The sequence below is a fragment of the Melospiza georgiana genome, chromosome 27, assembly GCF_028018845.1.
Source record: "Melospiza georgiana isolate bMelGeo1 chromosome 27, bMelGeo1.pri, whole genome shotgun sequence".
NCBI classification, from domain to species: domain Eukaryota; kingdom Metazoa; phylum Chordata; class Aves; order Passeriformes; family Passerellidae; genus Melospiza; species Melospiza georgiana.
The window spans coordinates 4,222,709-4,248,040 of NC_080456.1; the positions used below are offsets into that span (position 1 = coordinate 4,222,709).

The 25,332-nt window shown below is 49.8% G+C and overlaps 1 protein-coding gene across 2 annotated transcripts; it reads right to left on the reverse strand.

Annotated features, from left to right (window-relative positions):
* Positions 1 to 674: 674 nt before the first annotated feature.
* On the reverse strand, positions 675 to 19,981 carry TBCEL (tubulin folding cofactor E like). Of its 2 annotated transcripts, none has more exons than XM_058041273.1 (8): positions 19,940 to 19,981; positions 14,528 to 14,677; positions 12,240 to 12,379; positions 10,152 to 10,333; positions 8,976 to 9,232; positions 7,299 to 7,425; positions 6,350 to 6,466; positions 675 to 2,429 (listed from the first exon to the last, which is right to left on the reverse strand). In XM_058041273.1, exons 2-8 carry the CDS (start codon positions 14,658 to 14,660, stop codon positions 2,111 to 2,113), a joined length of 1,275 nt encoding a protein of 424 aa, XP_057897256.1. In that variant the 5' UTR covers positions 14,661 to 14,677; positions 19,940 to 19,981; the 3' UTR covers positions 675 to 2,110. The 2 variants fall into 2 exon arrangements, with proteins under 2 accessions (XP_057897256.1, XP_057897257.1); XM_058041274.1 differs by lacking the exon at positions 19,940 to 19,981 and adding an exon at positions 16,396 to 16,888.
* Positions 19,982 to 25,332: the final 5,351 nt, after the last annotated feature.

A 25,332-nucleotide genomic window follows, 5' to 3' on the forward strand; every position in this document is an offset into this window, starting at 1 on the left:
AGGTCAGGAGTTCATGTGTAACTAGAGCCCTCGCTGCACAGCTCCAAAAACTGCTGAGCAGCTGCTTGGAACAGGAAATTGGGAAACTCTTCAACTTGGAGCAGGGAAGACACAGGAAAGCGAAACAAGAGAGAGGAAAAAAGGAGGAGGATTTCACTGACCAGGCAGGGGATCTGCTCTGCAGTAGAAAACAGGGACTACGTGAAGCAGCAGCACGCGATGCCTGCGAAGGGAAAGCCAAGAGAGAGAGAGGGAGAGAAACCTGCTGGGCATCCAAAGCGGGTCCTGCTGAACACCCAGCATGGAGGGAAACCTGCTGAGCACCCAACGTGGGACCTGCTGAACACCCAGTGTGAGTCCTGCTGAACACCCAGCATGGGTTCTGCTGAGCATCCACTGTGGGTCCAGCTGGTTTTTTCGAATGAAACCTGCTGAACACCCAACAGGGGTCAGCTGCTTTGTTCAGTGAACCTTGCTGAACAGCCAATCTGAGTCCAGCAGCTTTGTTGGAGTAAAACCTGCTGAACACCCAGCATGGATCCAGCTGAACACCCAACGTGGGTCCTGCTGAACACCCAACGTGGGTCCAGCTGAACACCCAACGTGGGTCCTGCTGAACACCCAGCATGGATCCAGCTGAACACCCAACGTGGGTCCTGCTGAGCACCCAACGTGGGTCCTGCTGAACACCCAATGTGGGTCCTGCTCAGCACCCAACATTGAGTCCAGCAGCTTTGTTGGAATGAACCCTGCTGAACACCCAACGCTGAGTCCAGCAGCTTTGTTTGAGTAAAACCTGCTGAACACCCAGCATGGATCCAGCTGAACACCCAACGTGGGTCCAGCTGAACACCCAACGTGGGTCCTGCTGAGCACCCAACATTGAGTCCAGCAGCTTTGTTGGAATGAACCCTGCTGAACACCCAACGCTGAGTCCAGCTGCTTTGTTCAGCAAACCCTGCTGAACACCCATCGTGGGTCCAGCTGCTTTGTTGGAATGAACCCTGCTGAACACCCAACGTGGGTCCAGCTGCTTTGTTCCTCCACCTCCAGAGGCTGATCCAAGCCAACACCTCCTCCGAGTCCGGACCCTACGCAGGGACCCCCGGGCAGGGGTCCCGGGCAAAGTGCTAGGTTTGAACTGGTGCAACAGCAACAAACACAAACTTCAACTTGACTCTTCCTCTCTCCCAGGAGAGGGATTTTAGCCATTCCACTAGCAGCACCCACTGGTACAAGGTGAAGTGCATGGAGGGATCTCTTCAGCATCAGGATGGACAACAGGGGAAGCTGCTCTTTAACCCCTTGTTGACCTGTTGTTCAAAAAGCCCTTCCAATGCAGCGCTCATCCACCACCTCCCAAAATTCACTTTGCAACACATCCTTTATCCCCACAGGCTGCAGGCACCGTGTGAGATGGGTACAGCAGCCAAAACCTCTTTTTTCCCTCCAAAATCAGGTGGATATAGAGCGTGCACTTTGAAAAGAAAGTTTCTTTCTGGGAAGTTCTTTTTCTTTCCCCCATGTTGTGCACTCACAGAAAGCAAACCAGTGGAGTGAAGTGGATGCACTAAAGTACCTGAGCTCTGAATCAAGCAGAATACTGATGGAGAACTTTCCTGTGAACTCGAGCACAACAAAAGGTTGAGACAGCACCAAGCTGCAAGAAAATACTACAGCAAGCTCGAGCCACAGTTGGATAGCTAGGCCAAAGGGAGATCTGGTGGAGCAAAACACCAAAAAATTCAGGAAAAGAAAACAACAGGTCAAAATCTGCACCGAGCTGTCTCCTCCCTTATGGACCCTGGCATTGTTTAGCTTGAACAACTGACCATTCATGCCAAATCACGAGTATACCGGAGCATCAAAGGAAACATCAAGGTATTGCCCACACTGAAACACACGTCCTGAAGTCAATTGTCACCTCAAGGTCACCTGCAGTGGATGGTGGGCATGGTTCTCACATCAGGGCACTTCCTCCGGGCTAAGAAATTACCTGCTACAGAAACACAACCAAACCTCAACCAACCAACCAAAATAAAAACCTTGCAACAAACTCCTCAATGCATGTGTGTGGGTGTGTGGGGGCGTGTGGGTGTGGGCAAAAAGGCTATTTCATTCTGGGCTCCACGTAAATTTTATCCCCATCCCGGATGCCGTAGGAATGCAGCGCCCGCGAGCTGTATTTCATCTCCTCGGGACCAAAAGGAGCTTCCTGGTCCAAGTAGAAGAGCAGCATGTTGCTTGTTGACAGCTGCACCACAGTTTTTAAGTGCTTCTTCAGCTCTGCCACAGTCTGGTCGAGGCGGATGGACATCTCCTCCACCTTGTCCTGGAAGTGAACCTCCACCTTGGCGCTGCTCTGAGGCCGCAGATCCACCACTGCCAAGGGCTCCAGCTTCCCGTACTTGGTGACCAGCTCGTGATACCTGGAAAATTCAACAAGCCCAGAGTTAAGGTACAACCAGGGCACATCTCCCATGACACAACACTGACCCTGATTCCAGCAGAAAGCCCCAGAAAGTCCCAAGCACTCCAGTCACTGTCCCACGGTGCCCAGGCTGCACCATGGCTCAGTGTCCCACTAGGGAGAAGTGTCGTGCTGAGAAAGGTGAAATTACCACCAGCCTGAGGTGTTCAAGCTGACTGGTCTCAAAACAACAGTTTGGGCTCCTACAGTTTCAGAAATCCCAGCCATGGCTGCAGTGGGATTTGGAAGAAAGAGAGGACGCTGTGCTCACAACTCTGCGCCTCCTGCTCCAGTGAAAACACTTCACTGAAGAGTGCCAGAACCAAGGCAGTGCTCACAAAAAGGACACAGCCTTCAGTTTACATTCCCAGTATCTGTGGCCTCACGACTTAACTGATCATCAGACATTCCTGCTGTTTTCCAAAAGGCCAGCTAGGTCCCAAATGTTACACTCCACTGAGCACAGGATCATCAAGATCACCAAAACAAGGTGAGCTGCTGCACAGTTTGAGAGCTGATAACAAACAGGGCACTTCTTGCCAGCTGATCCTTCACACCTGCTCTAAAACAAGATGGGAGTTTTACTAGCAGAGGCACACACTCCTCTGTCACCTTGTCCTTGCAGCCAAGTTCTGTGAGTGCTCTTCCCAAGGTCCCTGCAATGGAAAGTCTGTGTCACCCACACCCCCCTGGTATCGCTCCCATCGGTCCAGGCTGCATCTCCCTGCCTGGCTGGGAAAGAGGAGAAATGGCAGCACAAAACACAATGGGACTGGGATGACAAAGGCTGAGAGCTGCTGAGCACAGGTAACGTTTCAGAGGCCCGGCACAGAAGGAGCTTTGTGTTGCCGATCCCAGGCGGGGCTGAATGCGATGGGCGCGGTGTCACAGCCCCGGGGCAGCCATGGGATCTGGCAGGCTGCTGACCCCAGGGAGTCCTGCTGGAGGCAGGAATGTTCCTGGAGAACAGCAGCCCCTCTGTGTGCTGGGCACTGAGGTAAGGGCCACCAGGCACTAGGATTTCCCCAGTCCCACGCCCAAGGGCAGGATGGTGCCCTGCTCTCACAGGCAGGGTGGTGGGAGCAGCCCTATTTATGTGGGGAAGCCATTAGTGCTGAGAGAAAACAACACTGCCCACGTTTAACCCACTTGCAGGCAGAGCAAATGCCAGCCAGTGGCAGCAGTGGGGAGGGCTTCTCCTTCTCTGGAAGGATTTGCCAGCAGCATCATCTGACAGGACAGAGGGAGAGGGGAACCCACCTCTTGCTGCTCCAACCCCTCAGCCCCCTTTGGGACATCCTTTAACTCTGCAGAGCAGCAACAACTTCTGGGCCAGCCACAATTACTGTCATGATTCATGCATTAAGAATGAACTGGGCTGGTGGTGGGGAGAGGATGAAGAGGGGGACAAATTTTAGACAAGCTGGGAGAGAGAACCACCATGAGAGAGCCATGATTATCCAAATATGTGCTGTAAATATGCAGTGGTCAAGCAATACTGCCTGAAATTTTCTTGTGCTGAGGAAAGGCAGAATGAGCTTTGCACCCTCCTCCTTTGCATGTGAGCTGCACAGAAAGTGGGGAGTGTGAGTGAGTGGCTGCCCTCAAACCAATCAGCACCAAGGCACACTGGTACAGGTATGTTTTGAACCCCAATAATAGGCACCCTGGAGACTTTTCTAATCACCCCTTGCAGCCTGACAGACTCTGAGGTTGCTGAAGACCTGAGCCTGGCTGGAAGTGTCTGTGATACTGTGCAGATACACAGAGCAGCAGACAAGCAGAGGGCTCATTAAAACCCCCCAGACGCGAGGACGTCACTCCACAAGACAGCCAATATTGGATTGTGCACCCTGGAACCACCACATCCACAGAGATAAACTGTTCCTGCCATTTCCCTGCCTGCCTGATCCCTTCCAGCTGCAGACAGCAATGCAGCAAGCAGGGGGGTTCTGGTGACAGAGCTTATCACAGGCTGCACCTTGCCAGTCTGGAGGGGGGCTGCTCCCACTGGCGACTTCTCCCTGCTCAAGTTGCTCTCCCTCTGCTCGAGGCAGCACTGCAATGCAGATGTCAGACCCCAGCCACAACATGGGTGTCCTGATTAGTTTCTAATTGCAAACCCCTTTTGGAGCCACCCCACAGCAGATTTGGGAGCGAGGAAGGGGAAGCTTTAACAACAAACAGACACAAAATCCCTCTGCAAGGAATGCCAGCTCTCCCTTTGGACAGGGGCTGCTGGCTGTGGGTCCAGGAACTGGAACACTGGGGACACTCTCAGCCATCTGCAGCTTCACTAGAAAAGAGTCTGCAGTGACCCCCAACCCTCTCTGGCACTGCAGAAGTCTCCTGGAAACGCTGCACAGATGAAGGGATTTGGACAAAGAGGCCATTGACCATGAAAAGGCAGCACTAGTGTTTAAAGGCTAAGAAATCTGAGGGGGAGGTGATTTTTCTAGCAGAAAGCTGGCATGTTGGTCAAAATGAGCCTGGTTTTCTGGGATGGGTGAGATGCCAGTCATCTTTTACATGAGATCCCACCTGCAAACCAAGCCTAGTGGTGTGTGGTGATGTGTGACACACAGCCTGGTCCCAAACCCCAGGTCCCAGGCAGCATGAGTGCCTAAAGCTGTACCCCACTGTGTCCTTCCCAGCAATATATGGATCACTGACACCCCGTCACACCAAACATAAGAAATATGAAATGTTATGGAAATTAATCCCTTTTGGGAGCAGCACCATGAGCTCACAGTCCCATCTCCCCTTCCCTTTCCTCTCTCCTGCATTCTCTGTCTCTGCTGTTATCCTTTCCAATATTTCCTTCAATTTTTACGCTTCAAGGCCCTCTAAAATTACAAGTCATGACTTGTCCTCAGAAAAAGGACCAGCTGTCTTGTCTCTTGTCTGACTACATGAGTGCCCTCTGCCTCTGAAGTGACCCCAGCATGCTTTTAACAAATATTATAATCACTGACCCTATTAATATTCCCACAAAATGCCATGCCCTCATTCCCCTTTCCAGCCTTCCCACCCCCTTACTGGATTGGCAAGTCACATATCCAGTGCTTTAGAAAAACATGGATTTAAGCTGAGAGTTAAGCAGAGGAAAACACTGAGCAGATGCCATTTGCACCTCAGTCATCCATGCCAGGCCAGACCTGTGACCTTCAGTGTGTCCCCACCTCTGCCTGTGCCCTCACAGTCACACACACACTCCTGTCCTACCCCTTTTCAGTAATAAAAGGACAATAAAGCTTTGCTGTCCAAAAGCACGTGAGGTTTTAGGGCAGAGGGCAGGTAAAAGCAGTGGCCTGATGCTCCATGATCCCTCCTCAGCCCATCAGGAGCAGTAAGTGGATGCTGGCACAAAAAAGATACAGACTGAACAGCATCTGTCCAAGTTCATTAGTTTACCAAGATGAGCAGATCATTGGATGTACTTTTTTGGCAAAGAAAACCCATCAGACTTGTGATTTGCAGGCCTGAAAGTGAGGGGCCAGCTTCCCATTGCCAGGCACATTCCACACACCAGATGGTGCCGAGGATTAGGTGCCCTGGCCTGGCAGTGCAGAGCACCATGTGCCCTGGCTTTGGGCACTCCCAAACACAGGTGGATTATGAAGGGAGCTGTGGGAGAGGCCAGGAAACAGTGAAGGTCATGTCCTGAACTGTCCTGTTGTTTAATGGCACTTGCCACACTTTTAAGACCAAATCTTACTCAGGAGTGACCCCACACGTAATCAGACAACATAAATACAACAATTTCAACCCAAACAGACTGAAGGAGACAAGGCTGGAGGAAGGTGAGGGATGGAACAGCTGGCACATATTTCCCATCACCTGGCCAGTCCCTGCTGTCCAATTCCAGAGAATTCCTACCTGAAGGGAACCTCCTCCTCAGGGAACTCCATGTAGTAGCGGATGAAGAATCGCTCCGAGTCCTCGCGCTCGCCGTCGGCCACGATGCTGCCGTTGAGCTTGGTGATGGATGGCAACCTGCAGCACACACCAAGAGCCACAGTCAGCCAGGAGGGAGCCTGTCACAGACATCTTTTCATGAAAAATCCCTTGCCTTAGGATTTTTCCTCCTGAGAAGCTGGGAGGCCTCAGGAACAAAATGTAAACATTATCTGCTGCTGTGGAATGCAACAGGTGCATCTGTGACTGGTCCATGTTGGTTTCTTTGTAATTAATGGCCAATCACAGTCAGCTGGCTCAGACTCTCTGTCTGAGAGCTAGCCTTCTGATGAAATCCTTTCTTCTATTCTTTTAGTATAGTTTTAATGTAATATATATCATAAAATACTTCTGAAACATGGAGTCAGATCCTCGTCTCTTCCCTCATCCTAAGGCCTCTGTGAACACGGCCACAGGAGCCCACACAGGCTCAACAACAAGGCTGGCACATCAAAGTGCCTCAGCTTTCACACCATGGGAATTCCTGCCAGGAAGTTCAGGTCTTAATCCCTTTGAGAGACTGGGAATGTTCCATGTAATTTCTCAATAACATTCAAAATTAGGCATTTTTATTTCACCAAATGTGCACAGAGGAGCCTCACAAAATCCCCTGAGAAGAAGAGAACTCACATTTAAGATTTTCACTTCTCTGGTTTTTCCACAAAAGAAGCTCCAATCTTCCTGCATTCACACAGAACTCCATCTCCCACCAGCCTCTTCCTCTGATGAGCTGCTCCCACCCAACAAATCAAGCTCCAATCTTTCTGCCTTCACACAGAACTTCATCTCCTGCCAGCCTCTTCCTCTGATCACCTGCTCCCAGCCCTCTTTGCCTTGTCATGTTTCTGCTGAGCAGAACAAACCAACAGACCTGGCTATTAGCAGCTTCCTGCGTTCCTCGGTGGTGTAAGACTGCAGCAGAGGAATTCCCAGCAATTTCACCTCCTCGAGCTTCGGGAAAGAATTTAACTTGTCAATGTCTTCCCAGCAATGCAGACCTGCTCAGGAGGGAAGATTTGTGTTAACAAACACAGAAAACACATCATGGATCCAAGATAATCAGACACAGCCAAAGAACATATGTGACAGGAGAGTGTCACTGCTGCTCCTTTGAGAAGCTGGCTTTTTGCTCACCATGTGCTGCTAAAAAAATCAACATTGGCTTACAAGACAGAGGAGCTGAAATTCTCTTGTGCTGTTTCCAAGTGTATAAGGATGCTCTCCATGGCTTTTTTATGGACCACTCAGCCTTTGGCCTCACTGCTGGGGCTGACCAGCATCACTGATGTCTTTATAAAGGGATGCTGCCTTCAGTTAAAGCCACCAGCATTTCCTTCATTCCAGGCATCACTAAACAGCCATCAAATGGCTTTACCTCACATACACAACCACCCTGGGTCCCATTTCTACTCATAACCCAATGGTGAAACAGTCCCAGAAGCCATCCAGCCATTTAATGAAAAAGGTTTTAACTCGTTTTCAGCTCCCTCAAGACCTGACATTTGGGATAACAAAGCAAGCAGGGAGGGCAAAATAAAACAAAGCTGAGGATTGAGCACAGCAGAGCCACAATTGTGTGGTGAGATCAACACAACTCATCTCAGAGTCCACGTCTGCCAGAACTTCAGAGTGCAGCAGCTTTCTCTAAAACCCCCAAAAAGTTTTAACAACCTCCTTGGGATTCCTGTTTGACTTTCAGCTCCCAAAACATCAAAATGCAACACAGAGCCCACACTTCTTAAGCACCTGGCATCAAAACTGCAAAACTACTTACCAGAAGAGCACTTGTTCCTCGGTGAGACAGTGCTTTCAAATGCAGCTTAACAGGCTTTTCCTCCTCTAGTTAAGCTTTTATTACAGGGATTCCTTGATGCTTACATTGTAGGGCATGTTAATAAAGTCCCTTCTACCTGCCTGACACTTCAGCAGCACTTGCACAGCATATAAAGCTGTAAAGAACAAAAGCTGCTGGTGCATGAAGCACTCCTGCAGATGAATTTCTGGTGTATGTGTCATCCACAAACACATCACAGCCCCCACGAGCTGCCCTGCAGCTCCTTCTCTCCCAGCACAGGGTGCTCTTCCCAATATTCCAACTGCTCATTCTCTTTCTGGAGCGTTGGCTGAAAATTCTCTGGGGCTGGAGTGTAAAAGCAGCTGCCAGCATCACTTGTGAGCACAGATTCTGCTGGGGGATGCCTGATCCACACTGCATACCTGCACATGCCCTCATTTTACCTGAGATAAAACAGGGAATAAAGGCAAAATGGGATTCTTTCATCCCCTCCACTGCCAGGCATTTATTTATCCTTCCCCAGCCAGGAGTACCTGAGGCAGGGATGGGAAACAGAGGGAAACTACCAACATAAAAAAAACCTTTCCAGCTCATTTGGATTAACTGCTCCACACTGCTCTGACTCATCCTTTGATAATGACTGAGTACCCAAAGCAGCAGGAAAATCCCAGAGATGGGCAAGTTCACTGCTTGTCATACAGAGGAGAGACTCTGATGAACCCACAAAACCCATCCCAGCTCCCAGGCTCTCACCTGACTTGTGCAAGTTGATGGATCTTAGGTTGGGGAAGAGCCTTGCCAGGGAATCTTCTGACTCTTCAATGGTGGTGAGGTTGTTGTTAGCCAGGATAAGTGTGTCCAGGGATGGAAACATAATTCCCAACTTTCGAATTTCAGTCCAGTCTTGAAGATTGTTGTCAGTTATGTGGAGGAGCTTGAGAGACTGACAGCAAACTGGAGAACAAGACACTGTTTCGTAGTCATTAAGGCACAGGAAGAGTTCCTCCAAGCTGCACAGGGCACAAAGGATCACATCATCAATTTTATGGGATTTTAACACAACTTTCTGTAACAGCTCTGAGAACCTCACTGCAGAGAAGGCCTTTGAGCACTCCACATAGAGTGTTTCAACTGCATCTCTGCTCCCATCCATATTTTCAGAGATTAAAAAAACCTTTTAAGTGCTCCCTGAGTCTCTCCTAGTATTGTGTAACAGATTGGTTGGGGCTGTCTTCTGCTTCTGTGCCCAACAAGCCACCAACCCAGCTCCAGCAGTGACTGGGACCTGCTCTCGGTGCTCTCAGCTTAATTTAAAATGGGATTTTGATACAACACTGATGATGATTTTTTTCCCCTATATCAAAGATTCCCATTAAAGAAAGAACAGATCCCAATAAGTTTTCTGACAACTGAACTCTCACAATCCCAGAGAAGTGTAGGTCGGCCATGCAGGACATTCTGGTTTTCTCATCTCTGCTCACAAAGCCACACAGAGAGGGATCTGTCATCCAAACAAAGCCACTGAGGACATCCATGGCAGCGGAATGCCAAGGTGGCCTGTGACCAAACCACAGAAATCAACACTTGAGCACAGAAAAGCAGGATGAAATATTCCTTGACAAGTGGCCAGACCCTCAGAGTACCTCCCATTTAACAGGTATGTCCTGCACAGTGACTCAGAGGCAAGTGTGACCCTCCTACATTTTTGGGGTGATTATCCACCTCTGGTATTTAGGTTTGGAGGAGGAGAAGGCCTGGGCTGTACAGCACCACCCAAGCTTGGTTTTTAGGACAATGTAAAGCCCTCACCTGGAGTCCCCAAACTCCCAGAGGAAAACATCCTTTTCTCTACTGATATTTCATCCTCACAGCCCCCTCAGCCCTCACTCCATAACCTGAGTGCAGTGAACCCCCAGATTGCAGGCTTACTCAGGCAATTCCTGCAGGATGGTGTGCACTGTTTCCCAGGAAGCTTTGCTGTTGTTGAGCACAAGTTTGCGGACGCCAGCGAAAGACCCAGCGCAACTTCTCTCTAGAACGGACAAACTGAGAGGGTTGGAACTCAGGTTTAGAAACTCCAAGTGGGGAACGTTGGACACAATTTTACTGACCTAAGTGGGGAGGGAAGAAAAAAAAAAAAAAACAGAAAGAAAGAAATGTGTATCAGGCAGTAATCAAACCTCTGGCAAGAATATCCCACCTCCTCAAAGGGGCTCTGTGGAACCATCACAAAGCAATGATATGGGGGGAAACTCAGGGATATCTACCTGTAATTCATACTCCAGCCATTCCTGATCTTGATGGATTGGTTAATTGCTCATTCTGCTCAAGAGTTCATTTAATTACACTCTAGGAGCAGCTTGATAAGAGAAAGGGAGTCCCTTGGGAGAGGTCATAAATCCACCTCAACCCCAAGGCTGAGCAGCAGCACGTTCCAGGAGCCAGCCTTGCTCACAGGGGGACATGGACACTTCTCCTGCCTCCATGGCCAACACTCAGAACTTCTCCAGCTCCCCACAGAGCTCAGCCAGTCCTCAATTCCCTCCTTGACGGGGGAACTGAGTGGGAAGGAGCTTCCAACACCAGCAGGCATCAATGCAGAAAAGAATTGTGAGTCAGAACAGCTGGCTGGAGATCTCCACAAAGCTCTGGGATGGGCAGACCATGGCACACAGAGGTCAATAAATTTATTTTAGCCCAGCTGTTGGCAAAGGGGGAATTGTCTCATGAACTCAGGTGTGTAATGAGTCTGCCTCACTCCACACCCCCTTCAGGTGATGCCATGGTTTGGGTGCTGCACCTCAGGGATAAAGAAGGCAAATTGGATGACATCAGTCCACCAAAACCACAGCATTTACCAAAAAATGGCTTATGGTGGATGATTGGAAGAAGGGTATTTTTTTCAGTATTATATTAAAATAAGGAAAGGAGGTATTAAAGTTCTTAGTGGGTATAAAAAGCTGCTGTATAAGGAACAGTGATGATGCTCTTCCTGCCTGCTGAGACCAGAGCAGGCAGAAATTGGCTGAAACTGCAGCACAGGAGACTTAAATTACACAGTTTAGCCTATGAGGTTATTAGCTAAGCATGGGAACAGGCTACCCAGGCACCTGGAATCCCCAGCACGGGCAGGTTTTAGGGGTGGGGAGATATTTATCTGGTGTGGATGGGCTGTGAAAACTGAATCCTGTCTCAGAGGAAGGGGCCAGCACACACAGAAGCCTTTCAGTTCCAGGGCAGCCTGAAGAGACTGAACACAGAGCAGGGTGTGAGATGTGCAGCCTGTGAGGGAGCAGGGTATGACCAGAGATGAGCTGGGACACTGCAAACTCTGCATTCCCTCCCTGCTTAAAGACATGACAATCTGATGGCACAAACCCCATGATATCCTGTTTTTTCCCAAACATTTCCAACAATAAACACTAACCTAAAAGGACAGCATAATCCAGTGAGGAACTTAATGACACTTGAATGGATTGAGATTGTTTCACTCCTGTTACATTGCATTTATTGAGCATTATTTCACCCAAGCACTTCAAAGGGTTTTACAACAGCATTTACAACAGCATTAATTAATGAGGCTGCAGAAATACCCTTTGTGGTAAATATTATTAAATCTGTTCTGCAGATAAGGCAACAAATGTGGAGAGGGAATAAATACCTTGCCCACCATCACAGTGGCAAAGCTGGGAATCAACTGCCACTCTGTTAAAAACTAAACTGCTCATTAACTTCTTGGTGCCAGAAATGCCAGATCCAGTGCTTTGCACGATGAAATAAAATAAAAATACAGATTTCTCACCCAGGGGCCAAGACTGTAAGTCACAAGGTACAGGAGTGAAATGCCACACTGGATTAATTTCATCACATATATTGCTCAGCTGCTGTCAAAGTAAATAAACATCACCTTCAGAGATGAGAAAGGAGCCACCAAAATGGAACTCTCATCAAAGCAACGCATTTGCAGGCAGTAATAGCTGTGAAAGGCACCCACTGAGGTGCCCATCACCGTTTTACCTCATGCCAGTCTTCCAGTTTGTTGTCAGAGAGGTCGAGCTCGAAGACGTGGGCGCAGAAGGCGGCGATCTCGTTCTCGTCCCCGGCACAGGTGATGCCGCAGCTGTTGAGCACCAGCACACTGGGCAGGTTCAGGCGGTCTGGCACAGGGAAAAACAGAAGCTGCCTCTGCTCAGCACTGCCTTGGAGTTACAGACCCCAGCCCCAAGCAGGGATGTTACAGCCAGCAAGAGAAATCCAGCAGTAATGTCAGAATTTACACCGGTTTCGGGTTAAACACGGATTTTGTAGCTGACGCCACCCTGAAGTCTTGGTTGCAAACATCAAGCACCACTCCTATCAGTGCTCTTCAGTTCTTCCATGTATTTCTGTACATTTCAGGCCTGCCTTTATCATTTATGGCTTGTCTCCTATCAGTCCTTGCCACAACTTCTGCTGTTCCCCAGCAGCAGCTGCAGCAGATAGGACACAGGACATGGGGAGTGCCAGCTGCACACTCAGACTCCCTTATCCTCCTGCCCTGAGCCCACTTGGGCCTAGTAACAGCCAGGAGGTATTTAAACATTTCTTAGAAGGTATTTAAACATTTCTTAGGAGGTATTTAAATATCTCTTAGGAGGTATTTAAACATTTCTTAGGGGGTATTTAAATATTTCCTTTCTAAGCTTTCCCTTCCCAAGGTTCAATGTAGAGCATTCAGCATTCATTCAGAAATTCAGGTCTCTGCTCTGCCTCTCCATTTCTGCTTTGGTTTTGCTCCAGCTCCTCCTCCGACAGGTGAATGTACTCAAAACTGCAACCAAGGACTTGGATCTCAATCACAGCCTGCTGTGCTAAGGCTAAACCATGACAAAAAGCTGGGGGTTTGTAACAGGGAACAATTTCCACACAAGAAATCCACGTTGAGGCAAGGCAAGCCATCAGTCTTACTCTCCTTCATGTACAACATGGCTTTCCCACGTCTCTGGAGCAGGAAAACCCATTAAAATCTAACCAGAAGCTTTTTCCTAAATAGGTGATCCCTTTTCTCCTTAACACTTGACAGCTGCACGACTGGAAACGGATTCTAGCAGCCAACAATGACCTGAAGTCATCTGGGTTTCCAAGTTTTCTGGCTCAGAATGGTTTGGTTTCTTTAAAGGATAGTGTGGCACTTTGGGAGTTACTAATGCAGTATTTGTAAGTCATGTCTCAATCACATTTTAAGATGTGGCCTCTTTTCAGCACCCCAACAGCTCAGGTGAGCAGGAGAGAGGTAAATTTACCTGCAGAGAGGGCACTGATTGAACATTCCATCAGGCCATTTCTGCTCATTTTTAATGTGTTTTATCCTCAGCTGAACTCAGGCCCTTTTTTCTCCTCTGTCAAACCCAGTTATTGGAAACTTCATCCAGCTGATTCCCATGGCTGCTTTCCCCTTTGGGGCTGGTTCTGACACAAATTGACCTGATGGAAGCTTGGGTCACTCCTACAGATCATGATGGGCAGGATGTGTGACACAAAGAAGGGGCAAACCCATCTGCACAAACCAAGAATGAAATGCCAACATCAGAGCGTGAGGGAAGACTAAAAGGTGTCACACATGGATCTAGTTCAGAGGAGATGGTGACACAGATTCTGCAGTCTGGGAGGCTCAAGGACATCCCTGAGCAGCACAGAGCTTCAGACACACATCTGGCTAAATCCCCTGGAGGCAGCAAGGGCAGGAGCACAGGAGAGGGGAATTCTCCACTAGGTCACAAAGTATTTGGTGCAAGTTCAACCGAGGCACTTGTCACAAAAGCAGAGATTCAACAACTCAGCACTCTGCCTGAAATATGTCCCCTCCTGTCCCTGCAGGCATCAAAGCAAGCTGGTGGCATGGGAACCAACCTCAAATTTAGGTATTTGATGTATTTTTAAGCCACCTCTGCCAAAACACCTGTTGCTGCAGCCAATAATAAAATAGGAGCAGTGGCCTGAAGGAAAGCTCCAAGGAGTGCTGTACCCTCAAAACACAGACTGCACAGGGCTTTAGGTCCATCTCCTCACAGGGCTGGAACCTGGTGATGCTGAAGGTCCCTTCTAACCAAACAATTCTATTCTCAAATTCTGGTTCTGTCATGTTGTAGAGAAATTTGGTTTTTTACAACAACTAGTTCAGTCACTTTCTCCCTTTGTCCAGTCTCTCAACCCTCCAGTAAAACACCACATTGTGATGGTTCTTTTTTCTGGGCAATTCAAGGTGATTCCTCTCTCAGCTGATTGCTCCCAGCAGCCCCCAGATGCCCAGAAAGATGAGAATTTACCTTTCATAGGGGAGCCCTGTGGGGTGGCTGGGACATGCACCCCCATGCCAGGCCCCCGGCGGTAGGGGAAGTTCTCAGGGCTGTATTTCTCACACAGAACTTGCATGAAACTCCTTCCACTGGGCTGGTCCATGCTCCCTTCTTGGACTTCTGGTTAAAAAAGAAAAAAAATAGAGCATATGAGCAGTCAGCAAGTCATAATAATTTCTAATGAAATGATTGAGAACAAGCAGATGGGTCACAGGTTTTATTTCTGAGCTCCAGATCATCTGACAGGCCCTATTTCAAATTCCAGATTAAAGTAAAGCATTAAAAAGAACACAAAGTCAGAAGATTTGGTGCTGTACAGACACACCATTACAGGCCAAGCCTCCTTACCCCACCTGCTCTTCCAGGACAATTCCAGGCTGCAAAAGGTGACTTCTGTACTTGTCACTTGTGCCCCTCTCACGAGGGCTGTGAGAAATCCACAGCTACTGTCAAACACAATGCCAGGGCAGCCAGGAGGGGAAGGAGCAAACAGCTCCAACACCTTTCCAGGAGGGGAAGGAGCAAACAGCTCCAACACCTTTCCAGGACAGCCAGGAAAGGAAGGAGCAAACAGCTGTTTGTGAGCAGGAGATTGCTCCCACAGCTGTTTGCCAACTTCCCCTTTCTGCTGTGTCACCAAACACCGTCTGGCCAGGCCCAAAAGCAATTTCTGCCAATTCCATTCTGCAGCTGCCTAATGTATCTGGGAGATAATAAGTGTGCCCATGGTATCTGGGCATGGCACAGAGCAGCACAGGAAGGAGGCCTGGCCCCATCACAGGCAGCTGAGCTGCCTGCAGAGATACTGAGAGTCAGCTGGGAGTGGTTTTGGCACCAGGACCCCCCCATGGCTGAGCTCTGCCCTGCCCAGGTGGGACTCAGCCCCTCTCTCTGCCCTGGTTTTCTGTGTATTTGATGGTTTTATAACACAGGAGCAGAGCTGGGCTCATGAATTGTTGTTTCCAGAGGGCTCCTAGGCCTGCAACCCATCACAAACACGGCATCACAATCCTGAACGTGCAGGAATCAGTGCAGGTTTCCTACTCTGCACAATTAGTCACAGGGCAGCTGTTCCACTAATTACTGCAAAATCACATTTGTAAACCTCAGACTGGGGCCACACATTCATTGCAAGCCATGTTGCTAATGCTGAATTAAAGTTTCTGCCTGTTTATTTCTCTTAGACTCGTTACAGGCAAGGATATAAAGCTAGATATAAAATTCTAAACAGAAATTATTTCACTAAGGGTCCCTTTGCTGAGAACCACCTGCTTGACAAGTTCCACTTCACTTCTTCATGACCAGACTACCTTGCATGAAACTCCTTCCACCAACTAAAAGAATTTCACCAACCAAAAGAATTTCAGTACAAGCAGCAATTGACTGAAGCATGTCATCATTTTTATATTCTATATAAAGTTTAAATGTCACAAATAGGGACTTACAGGATTAGTCTTTAAAAAAAACCCCAAAAACTACAATTTTCATCTCTCAACAGCTTGGTTGATTCATAACTCAAACTTGACTCATGTCACCACTCTATCTAGAATCAAAAATAAATCCTCAGACTGGAGTTTGATATGAACAAGGTATTTAGTCTTGAGCTAAACCATTCCACGTGGTACAGGAACAATGTTTCAGTTTGTTCCAGAGTGGTTTGGGAGCTCAGCACCATCCACAGACAGACAGACAGAGCTTTCCAAACACCCATTCACACCTCCTGGTTGGAAATTCTGGAACTCCCATGTGCATAAAGCCCTCTGTCCTCCACGTGGCTTTTCCATTCCTCTTTATCTGCTGAACAAACATCAGCTGGAAATTCCACAGGACAAACTCACCTTAGAGGCAAAAAATGCTGTTTGCAGCTCCAGTGTGAGAGCAATCCAGAACTGAGAAGAACAACTACTGACATTTACATCCAACAGCTTTGAACCCCCAACACTTTCTTCCTCAAGCTCCACTTTTGAACACCAGTGAGATGACAAAAATGCTGTGGGGCGTGCAGTCACCTTCCCAGCTCCCCTCCCACGGGATTCCTGTAATCATCTCTCACTCCTGTGGCTTCTCTGAATCCCCACAATTGCCTGGGAGCCAGGAGCAGCAGGATGTGCAGGGGCAGTGACAGGTTCCAAGGGAATGCTGGCAGCTCCAGGCCAGCACAGGGTGACCTGGAAGTTGTGCACGTTCTGTGAGTGTGGCCCTGCTGACAGCACCAGGGACAATTCAGGGCTCAAAATAACTCCGGGTTTTCTAAATGACAGCACAGAGTGCAAATGAGGCACTTGGGCTTGGAGAGGTGGCAACAAAGAGCCTTTGTTGCTGTGTTGAAGTGCTCTGCTGCAGTGAGGAAGGACAGAGAATCCCAGAATTCTGAATCCCAGAATCCCAGGTTTGGGTTGGAAGGGACTTTAAAAATCATCTCATTCCCCCATTCCAACACCTTCCACCATCCCAGGGTGCTCCAAGCCCCATCCAGCCTGGCCTTGGACACTCCCAGGGATCCAGGGGCAGCCACAGCTTCTCTGGGCACAGGTGCCAGGGCCTGCCCACCCTCACAGGGAGGGATTTCACCCCAAAATCCAGCCCAAAGCCACTCTCTGACACTTTGAAGCCATTCCCCCCTGTCCTGTCACCCCAGGCCATTGGGAAGTCTCTCTCCATCTGTCTCCCTGCAAGCACTGGGAAGTCACAATGAGGTCACCCCAAAACTTCTCCTCTCCAGGTAAACAACCCCAAATCTCCCAGCCTTTCTTCCCTCTGATCCCCTGGACTCTCCCCAGCAGCTCCACATCCTTCCCCTGCTGGCATTCCCAACTGGAAGCAGCACTGGGAAGGATCTGGAAAGAGGAGCACAACCCTGACTTGAGATTGATTCCAGGGAAACCCAGAGTGCTGCTGATGGGTGAAAGGAGAACACTGAAACCAGCATGGAAAATACTTCCAGCTGATGGGTGAAGAGAAAACACAGAAAACAGCATGGAAAACATTCCCAGCTGAGGGGTGAAAGGAGAACACTGAACATTTCCAGCTGATGGGTGAAAGGAGAACACTGAACATTTCCAGCTGATGGAAATGTGTTTTTTTTTTCCCACAGCTGCTTGCCCAGGGTTAAACAGGCCATGGGAACTGGGAGAACTGGGATCAGCTCATCCTTCCTCCTGCCTGGCTGTGCAGGGGATGCCAACAGTGATCCCTCACACCCCACTGACCTGTGTGAGGTGACAGAGACACCAAATCCCAGTTATTTTCATATTTTTAGAGCCGAACCTGATTAAATTTATCAAGCAAAACATCCTCAATATCTGAAAATAATCCTATTCCAAGCCTTCCCTCTAATGCACCACAAATTAATGTCACCCACAAATGTCACTGAAACCAGCATGGAAAACATTTCCAAGGTGTGGGTGAAAAGAAAACACTGAAACCAGCATGGAAAACATTTCCAGCTGAGGGGTGAAAGGAGAACATTGAAACCAGCAAGAAAAACATTTCCAGCTGATGGTGAAAAGAAAACACTGAAACCAGCATGGAAAACATTTCCAGCTGATGGTGAAAAGAAAACACTGAAACCAGCATGGAAAACATTTCCAGCTGATGGGTGAAAGGAGAACACTGAAACCAGCATGGAAAACATTTCCAGGTGATGGTGAAAAGAAAACACTGAAACCAGCATGGAAAACATTTCCAGCTGATGGTGAAAAGAAAACACTGAAACCAGCAAGGAAAACATTTCCATCCCTGTGCCCTGAGCCCTCCAGGAGAAGCAGAGACCCTTCAGGAGAATGACACCATTAATGGCATGCTAATGACATTCCAGTGCCACTCACACGCCTCGGGGGCACGTCCTGAACAGTCACACAGCAAACACAGCCCGACGTGTTTGTGCACACAAACAAAGCCTCGGGAAGGGATAAACGGCACAAACATCCGTCTGAAGGAGCTGCAATCCTTCTCCCAGCCACGATTCAGGGAAGGTATTTTTGAGGCGATCTCCAGAGGCAGAGCAGCGAGGCACAGGATGGTTTGGGTGGAAGGGACCTCGAGGATGGCGCAGTTCCACCGGGTGTGCCCTGGGCAGGGAGATCCCAGCAGGATTGCCCTGGACTGGAGCAGGAGGCACCAGGACAAGGCACCAAAGCACTCTGTCATGGAACCCAGCAGGGCTGTGTGCCCCCAGCGCTGTGCACACAGCACACAGGGGACACCAGGACTGTCCCTTGTCCTGCTGGGGCCTGCCTGTGCCCCTGTCCCACCACAGCAGTGACATTCCCTGTGGGACATCCATGGCCCTGCTGTGGGGCCTGGGGCAGGACGAGCCCACAGCTGTCCCTGCCAGCTTGGGAGCTCCGAGGCCTCTCCTTGTCCCTCACACGGCCTGTCCCTGTCCCTGTCCCTGTCCCCAACCCTCACACAGACTGTCACTGTCCCTGTCCCTGTCACTGTCCTCAGCCCTCACACGGCCTGTCCCTGTCACTGTCACTGTCACTGTCCCCAACCCTCACACAGACTGTCCTGTCCCCATCCTTTACATGGCCTGTCCCTGTCACTGTATTGTACTCAAACCCTGTCCCTGACAAAGTCACTGTCCCCAGCCCTCACACAGCCTGTCACTGTCACTGTCCCTGTCACTGTCCCCAACCCTCACACGGCCTGTCACTGTCACTGTCCCTGTCACTGTCCCCATCCCTCACACGGCCTGTCTCTGTTACTGTCACTATCCCCAACCCTCACACAGCCTGTCCCTGTCCCCTCACAGGGCCTGTCCCTGTCCCCAGCTCTCACACAGCCTGTCACTGTCACTGTCCCCGTCCCCAACCCTCACACAGCCTGTCACTGTCCCTGTCACTTTTCCTGTCCCTGTCACTGTCCCCATCCCTCACATCCCTGTCACTGTGTTGTACTCAAACCCCGTCCCTGCCCCTGTCACTATCCCCTCACACGGCCTGTCCCTGTCCCCTCACACGGCCTGTCGCTGTCCCTGTCTCTCTCGCTGTCCCCATCCCTTGCATGGCCTGTCCCCGTCCCTGTCACTGTCCCCGTCCCTGTCGCTGTCCCCGTCCCTGTCCCTGTCCCCGTTCCTGTCCCTGTCCCCTCACACGGCCTGTCGCTGTCCCTGTCTCTCTCGCTGTCCCTCTCCCTGTCGCCATCCCCATCCCTTGCATGGCCTGTCCCCGTCCCTGTCGCTGTCCCCGTTCCTGTCGCTGTCCCCTCACACGGCCTGCTGCTTTCCCCCGCTGACAGCGGCCCCCGCTCTCCCGCACGGCGCGGCAGCCGGGGCCGGGCCCGGCGCGTTCCGTGGCGCTGCGGGCGGTGCCGGGGGTGCCCCGGTGTGCCGTGTCCCGTGTCCCGTCCCCGCTGTCCCCCCGGCCCGGCCCCGCTCACCCAGGCCCGGCCGCCGCGTCCCGCATCGACCCGGAAGCAGCTCCAAACATCACGTGACGCCGCGCGCGGTCACGTGGCAGGGGCGCGCCCCCCGTTGCCGTGGAGACGGCGACGCCGATGACGTCATCCTCGTCCCCAAGGAGGGTTCCCTTGGGACGCGACGGGAAAAGCGATGGCAGCGACACAGGGAGGGGATCCCGACCCTCTGCTGGGCCCCAGAGGCGCCTCGGGAGCGCTGGGGACGGCCCTGGGCTCCTCTGCACCGCGGGGACAGCGACAGCCCAGAGCGGGGCAGGGAGGGTGACAGATGGAGGGACAGGAGCACCTCCCTGACAGGGAACTGGCGCTGGGAAGGGACCTCACCTCTGTCTGGAGCCCGCAGGGAGAGCTCTGAGCAGGGCCCAGGCTCTGCTCCAGGGGTGCAGCAATGGCACAAGATGGATGGGCAGGGACTGAGCCCAGAATGTTCCACCTGGACAGGAGGAAGAACTTTATGATTCAGGGACCAAGGGACCCTCACTGGAGAGATTCCCAGACCACCTGGGCACAGCCCTGTGCCTTGGCATGACCCTGCTGGACCAGGAGGACCAGGTGACTCCCTGAGGTCCTTGCCCTGGCCCAGTGTGTGATTCTGTGGTGCCACCCAAAGCTGCAGGGCCAGGGCTAGCTCTGGGTACAGGACTTCCCTCAGGGTGCCACCCCTTGTCCCCAGGCTCCTGCTGGAGCCAGATACATAAAATGACTTAAAATCTGCCAACAGATACATAAAATTACCTAAAACCAGATACATAAAATTATCTAAAACCTGCCAAGCCACAACCACATAAAATCACCTAAAACCTGCCAACCCATACCCACATAAAATCACCTAAAACCTGCCAAGCCATACCCAGTGCATGCCCAGGATGTGAAACCCAGCAGCACTGGCTGTGTTGGTCCTGCAGCAGCTGCACCCTTTCCTGGCAGTGCCCCCCCTGCTCCTTTACCAGCTCAGCCCAGCTCCAAAGTGAAAAGCTGTAATAGGCTTAGTCATGGAATCTAATGAGCTAATCAGAGGTGCCCAAACCTATTAGCAGCAGGAAAACACAGCTGCACTGTCTGCCATGCCCTCCCCTCCCCTCTCCTCTCCTCTCCTCTCCTCTCCTCTCCTCTCCTCTCCTCTCCTCTCCTCTCCTCTCCTCTCCTCTCCTCTCCTCTCCTCTCCTCTCCTCTCCTCTCCTCTCCTCTCCTCTCCTCTCCTCTCCTCTCCTCTCCTCTCCTCTCCTCTCCTCTCCTCTCCTCTCCTCTCCTCTCCTCTCCTCTCCTCTCCTCATTTTCTTCAGGACCACAGTGCAGAAAACCTTGCCTGATGCCAGAGTTATGCAGATTCACATCCCTGCTACACATCCTGTGGCAAATTCACCCCTGTGAGAGGCTCAGGGCTGCCCAGGTGTCCCCGCTCACATCACACAGATCAGCACCAGCTCTGCTGTGTGTCACCCTGCCAGCCCCACTCTTGTCGGGGAAGATGAAACAGGAAAGCCTTATCAATATCATTGTCTGGCAAAAGATTTTGAGAATATGGAAACTATGAGCGAGATTGAAATGAAAGCAAGCTTTGAGATCCCTCAGTTACTGAACAACTGGAAAACAATGGTGTGGCTGGCTGAAGGTGATCCCCTTTTGATGGAGCAACACCCTCTGCTTGCAGACAGGCCCAAGGGTCAGAGCAGACCCTGCCAGCTTGGCAGAAGGGGCCCAAAGAGGAGTTTTTAGGGTTTAAAATGTAACACAGGATGGTAGTGTAATGTGGTTTAACTCTCCTTACAAGGTTAAATATGAAGTCTGTACACAAACAAATGAGAGATCATGGCAAGCAAGTGGATGAAGGGGACACAGAGGTTCTGGGGCTCTGAGCAGGCTGCAGGCCTGGCCTTGCTTTCTAAGGCTTGGTGAGGAAAGAGCTTGTTTAAAATGTAACACAGTGTGGTAATGTAATGATTCTTGTAGGCTGTATGGAAATGCTGTAGGATTTGTATCTTGTACTAGATTGGTTAGTGAGAAACAGAATATTCAGCATAGAAGAAGATTTATGGTATTGGAATGGGAATCTCACTCTCTTACCCTTTTACTCTCTCACCCTCTCATCCTCTCTCCCCTCTCTTCTCTCATTCCTGCTCTGAGCTGTGCCTGGCAGCTCCCAGCAGGGCCCTGCACTTGGCCCTTTGCAATAAACCCCAAATTCCAAGACCAGAAGAAGATTTTTTGTATTGTACCGGGAACCTCACCCTCTGATCCTCTCTTTTACTCTCTCATTCTCTCTTTGCCACGCTCTTTATCTCTCTCTCCCTCTTTGGGGCCTGCTCTGGGAGAGAGCAGCAGCTCCCAGCAGAGCCCTGCACCCAGGCCCTTTGCAATAAACCCCAAGTTCCAAAAGATCCCTGCACCCAGGCCCTTTGCAATAAACCCCAAATTCCAGACCTGGCTGCAGAGATCTCTCGTCTCCATCCATCCCCACCATCCTACCCGCCAATGCTCCAACACACTCCCCTCCCTCCTCTCTTTTTTGGCTTTCTTTCAGCAGCAGCCCCCAGCTGAAATCCATTTCCTGGGCCTGTTTGCCCTTTAACAGACAGAAACCCACCTGGGTGTTCTTCCCTTTTACCCTGTTGACACAACACTGGGTTTATTCTGCTCCTGGGCAGGCCAGCACAGCTGAACATTTCCTTGCTAACACTCCCTAAAAAAAAACCTTCTCTCCCCTGCTCTGAAGGGCTCATTTGGTCCTTTCAATACATTCCAGGCAGAGCTTTGTCTGCACTTGGTTTCCTTCCCCCTCAGCTCCTCGGATCTGTTTCAGGGAGATAAAGAATTCCATTGCATGCAGAGGCCACACTCTTTCCCTCACAATCCTCGTGGTTTCTTTTTGCACAGCTCACCTGGGCTATTCAGTTGCTAGAAGGCAGACAGAGCAGACTTGAGCTGGTAACTGGCACCACAGTCTGATTGGAAACACATTTCAGGGGCTGCTTTCTATAATTACAGATGGGCTGGATAGAGCAGAGATGTCTGTGTTAACCTCCACTGGGTCAGAGCTGCAAGTGTGAGAAACCTGTACCCCTGGCTGGCTTCTGAGCCCATTTCCACGGAGCCTGGGCAGGCCAGGGAATTGTTAACAAAATAAAATCTCCCCCCTCCGGGGAGAAATTTGAATTCAGCCCAAGCTAACCCAGATCCTGAGTGCTTATCACGCTGCTGCCTCATTGTTCGGGTTTGATGGGTGCCCATCTCCTCCTCCCTGGCACACAGGTATCCTCTTGCCCGAGCTTTCAGCAGCCCTGGCCCCTCCCTGGCAGGCTGCCCTCTTTCCCACAGCTGCTTGCCCAGGGTTAAACAGGCCATGGGAACTGGGAGAACTGGGATCAGCTCATCCTTCCTCCTGCCTGGCTGTGCAGGGGATGCCAACAGTGATCCCTCACACCCCACTGCCCTGTGTGAGGTGACAGAGCCACCAAATCCCACTTATTTTCATATTTTTAGGGCTGGACCTGATTAAATTCAAGCAAAAGATCCTCAATATGTGAAAATAATCCCATTCCAAGCCTTCCCTCTAATGCACCACAAATTAATGTCACCCACAAATGTCACTGAAACCAGCATGGAAAACATTTCCAGCTGATGGGTGAAAGGAGAACACTGAACATTTCCAGCTGATGGAAATGTTTTTTTTCCCACAGCTGCTTGCCCAGGGTTAAACAGGCCATGGGAACTGGGAGAACTGGGATCAGCTCATCCTTCCTCCTGCCTGGCTGTGCAGGAGATGCCAACAGTGATCCCTCACACCCCACTGCCCTGTGTGAGGTGACAGAGCCACCAAATCCCAGTTATTTTCATACTTTTAGGGCTGGACCTGATTAAATTCAAGCAAAAGATCCTCAATATGTGAAAATAATCCCATTCCAAGCCTTCCCTCTAATGCACCACAAATTAATGTCACAAATGTCACTGGCGGCACTTACCAGGGTCTGAGTTGCACAAACAGAGGCCAGAAGGGAATCACATCCAGAATGAAAGCCACAAACTCCCCTAATTTCACTGCCATTTGGTCTGAAAGGCAAAAAAACCCATCCCATGTATTCCTGAAAAATCACCTGAGATGGAGAATCAAACCCAGGCTGTGAAAAATCAAAGAGTTAATTACTCACTGTGCTAATGGAAAAAAAAACCAACAAAAAACAGGCTTTATTCTAGTTAGTGTGAGGCATCTAAACCCAATTAATTCCCAGCTCACACTAATAATGCTCTAAAGGTCTCACTGCACACAGAGCAGGAGTGTCACTCAGGGAGTGACACACTCAGGGACGCCGAGGTCACAGCACTGCCCTGGGTCACACACAGAGATAATGGCACAGCAGAGCAAGCAGCATCTTTTACACTGTGCTGCTTATCAGAATATTTCTCCCTATATTAAAAACAGCAGAGGTTCTAGGGGAGGGCGGGGGAGAGGATTTAAACCATGCAATTTTCTATTTCTTTTTCTGTAGCTTTTTGATCCTTTCACTTTTGGGTCTAGCAAATGCAACTTTCTTCATCCTTGGAGATTATTCTTCAATTCCTCAAAGAGGCTTCAATTTTCTCACAAATCTCTCTTCCTTTCACTTAATTTAAACATTTATGGCCAATTCCATGATTTAATAATGAGAAATAAAATTGGAGATTTACTAAGTGTGGAGAGAAGACCTTTCATTCCAGCTGGGGATTAAGAAGAGAGTTAAAGGTGTGAGTCCTGCCAGCCTGACCTGAGCTCCAGGAGAGCCCAATCCTGAGGGATTCTGAGCATTCCCTGCTCCCACCCAAACCAGGGAATGTGGGAATGTTCCTCACTCAGGGTTTGCAGGGGTCCCAGGATGAGGGAAGAGATGAGAATTTTGACTTTCTGCTTCAGAAGGCTGATTTATTATTTTATGATATATATGATATTAAAATAAAATTATATATTAAAACTATACTAAAAGAATAGAAGAAAATATTTCATCAAAAAGCTAGCAAGGAAAAGAAAGGAATGATAATAAAATCTTGTGACTGACCGGAGTCTCAACACAGCTGGACTTGTGATTGGCCATCAAGTAGAAACAACTCACATGGATCAATCAAAGATGAACCTGTTGCATTCCACAGCAGCAGATAATTATTGTTTTTCTTTTCCTCTGAGGCTTCTTAGCTTCTCAAGAGAAAAAAAATTCTTTTTCAGAAAATATGTCTGTGCCAAGGGAATGCTGAGCACACTGCAGATTTGGCCCCTCAAGACTGAAGCAAGCCCATAAATCCACAGCAGAGCTGTTTCAGAGATATTTTGCTAATAACTTTGGAGCCTGGCTTCATTTAGCAGCAGTGGCAGCTGATCAGGTCCAAGC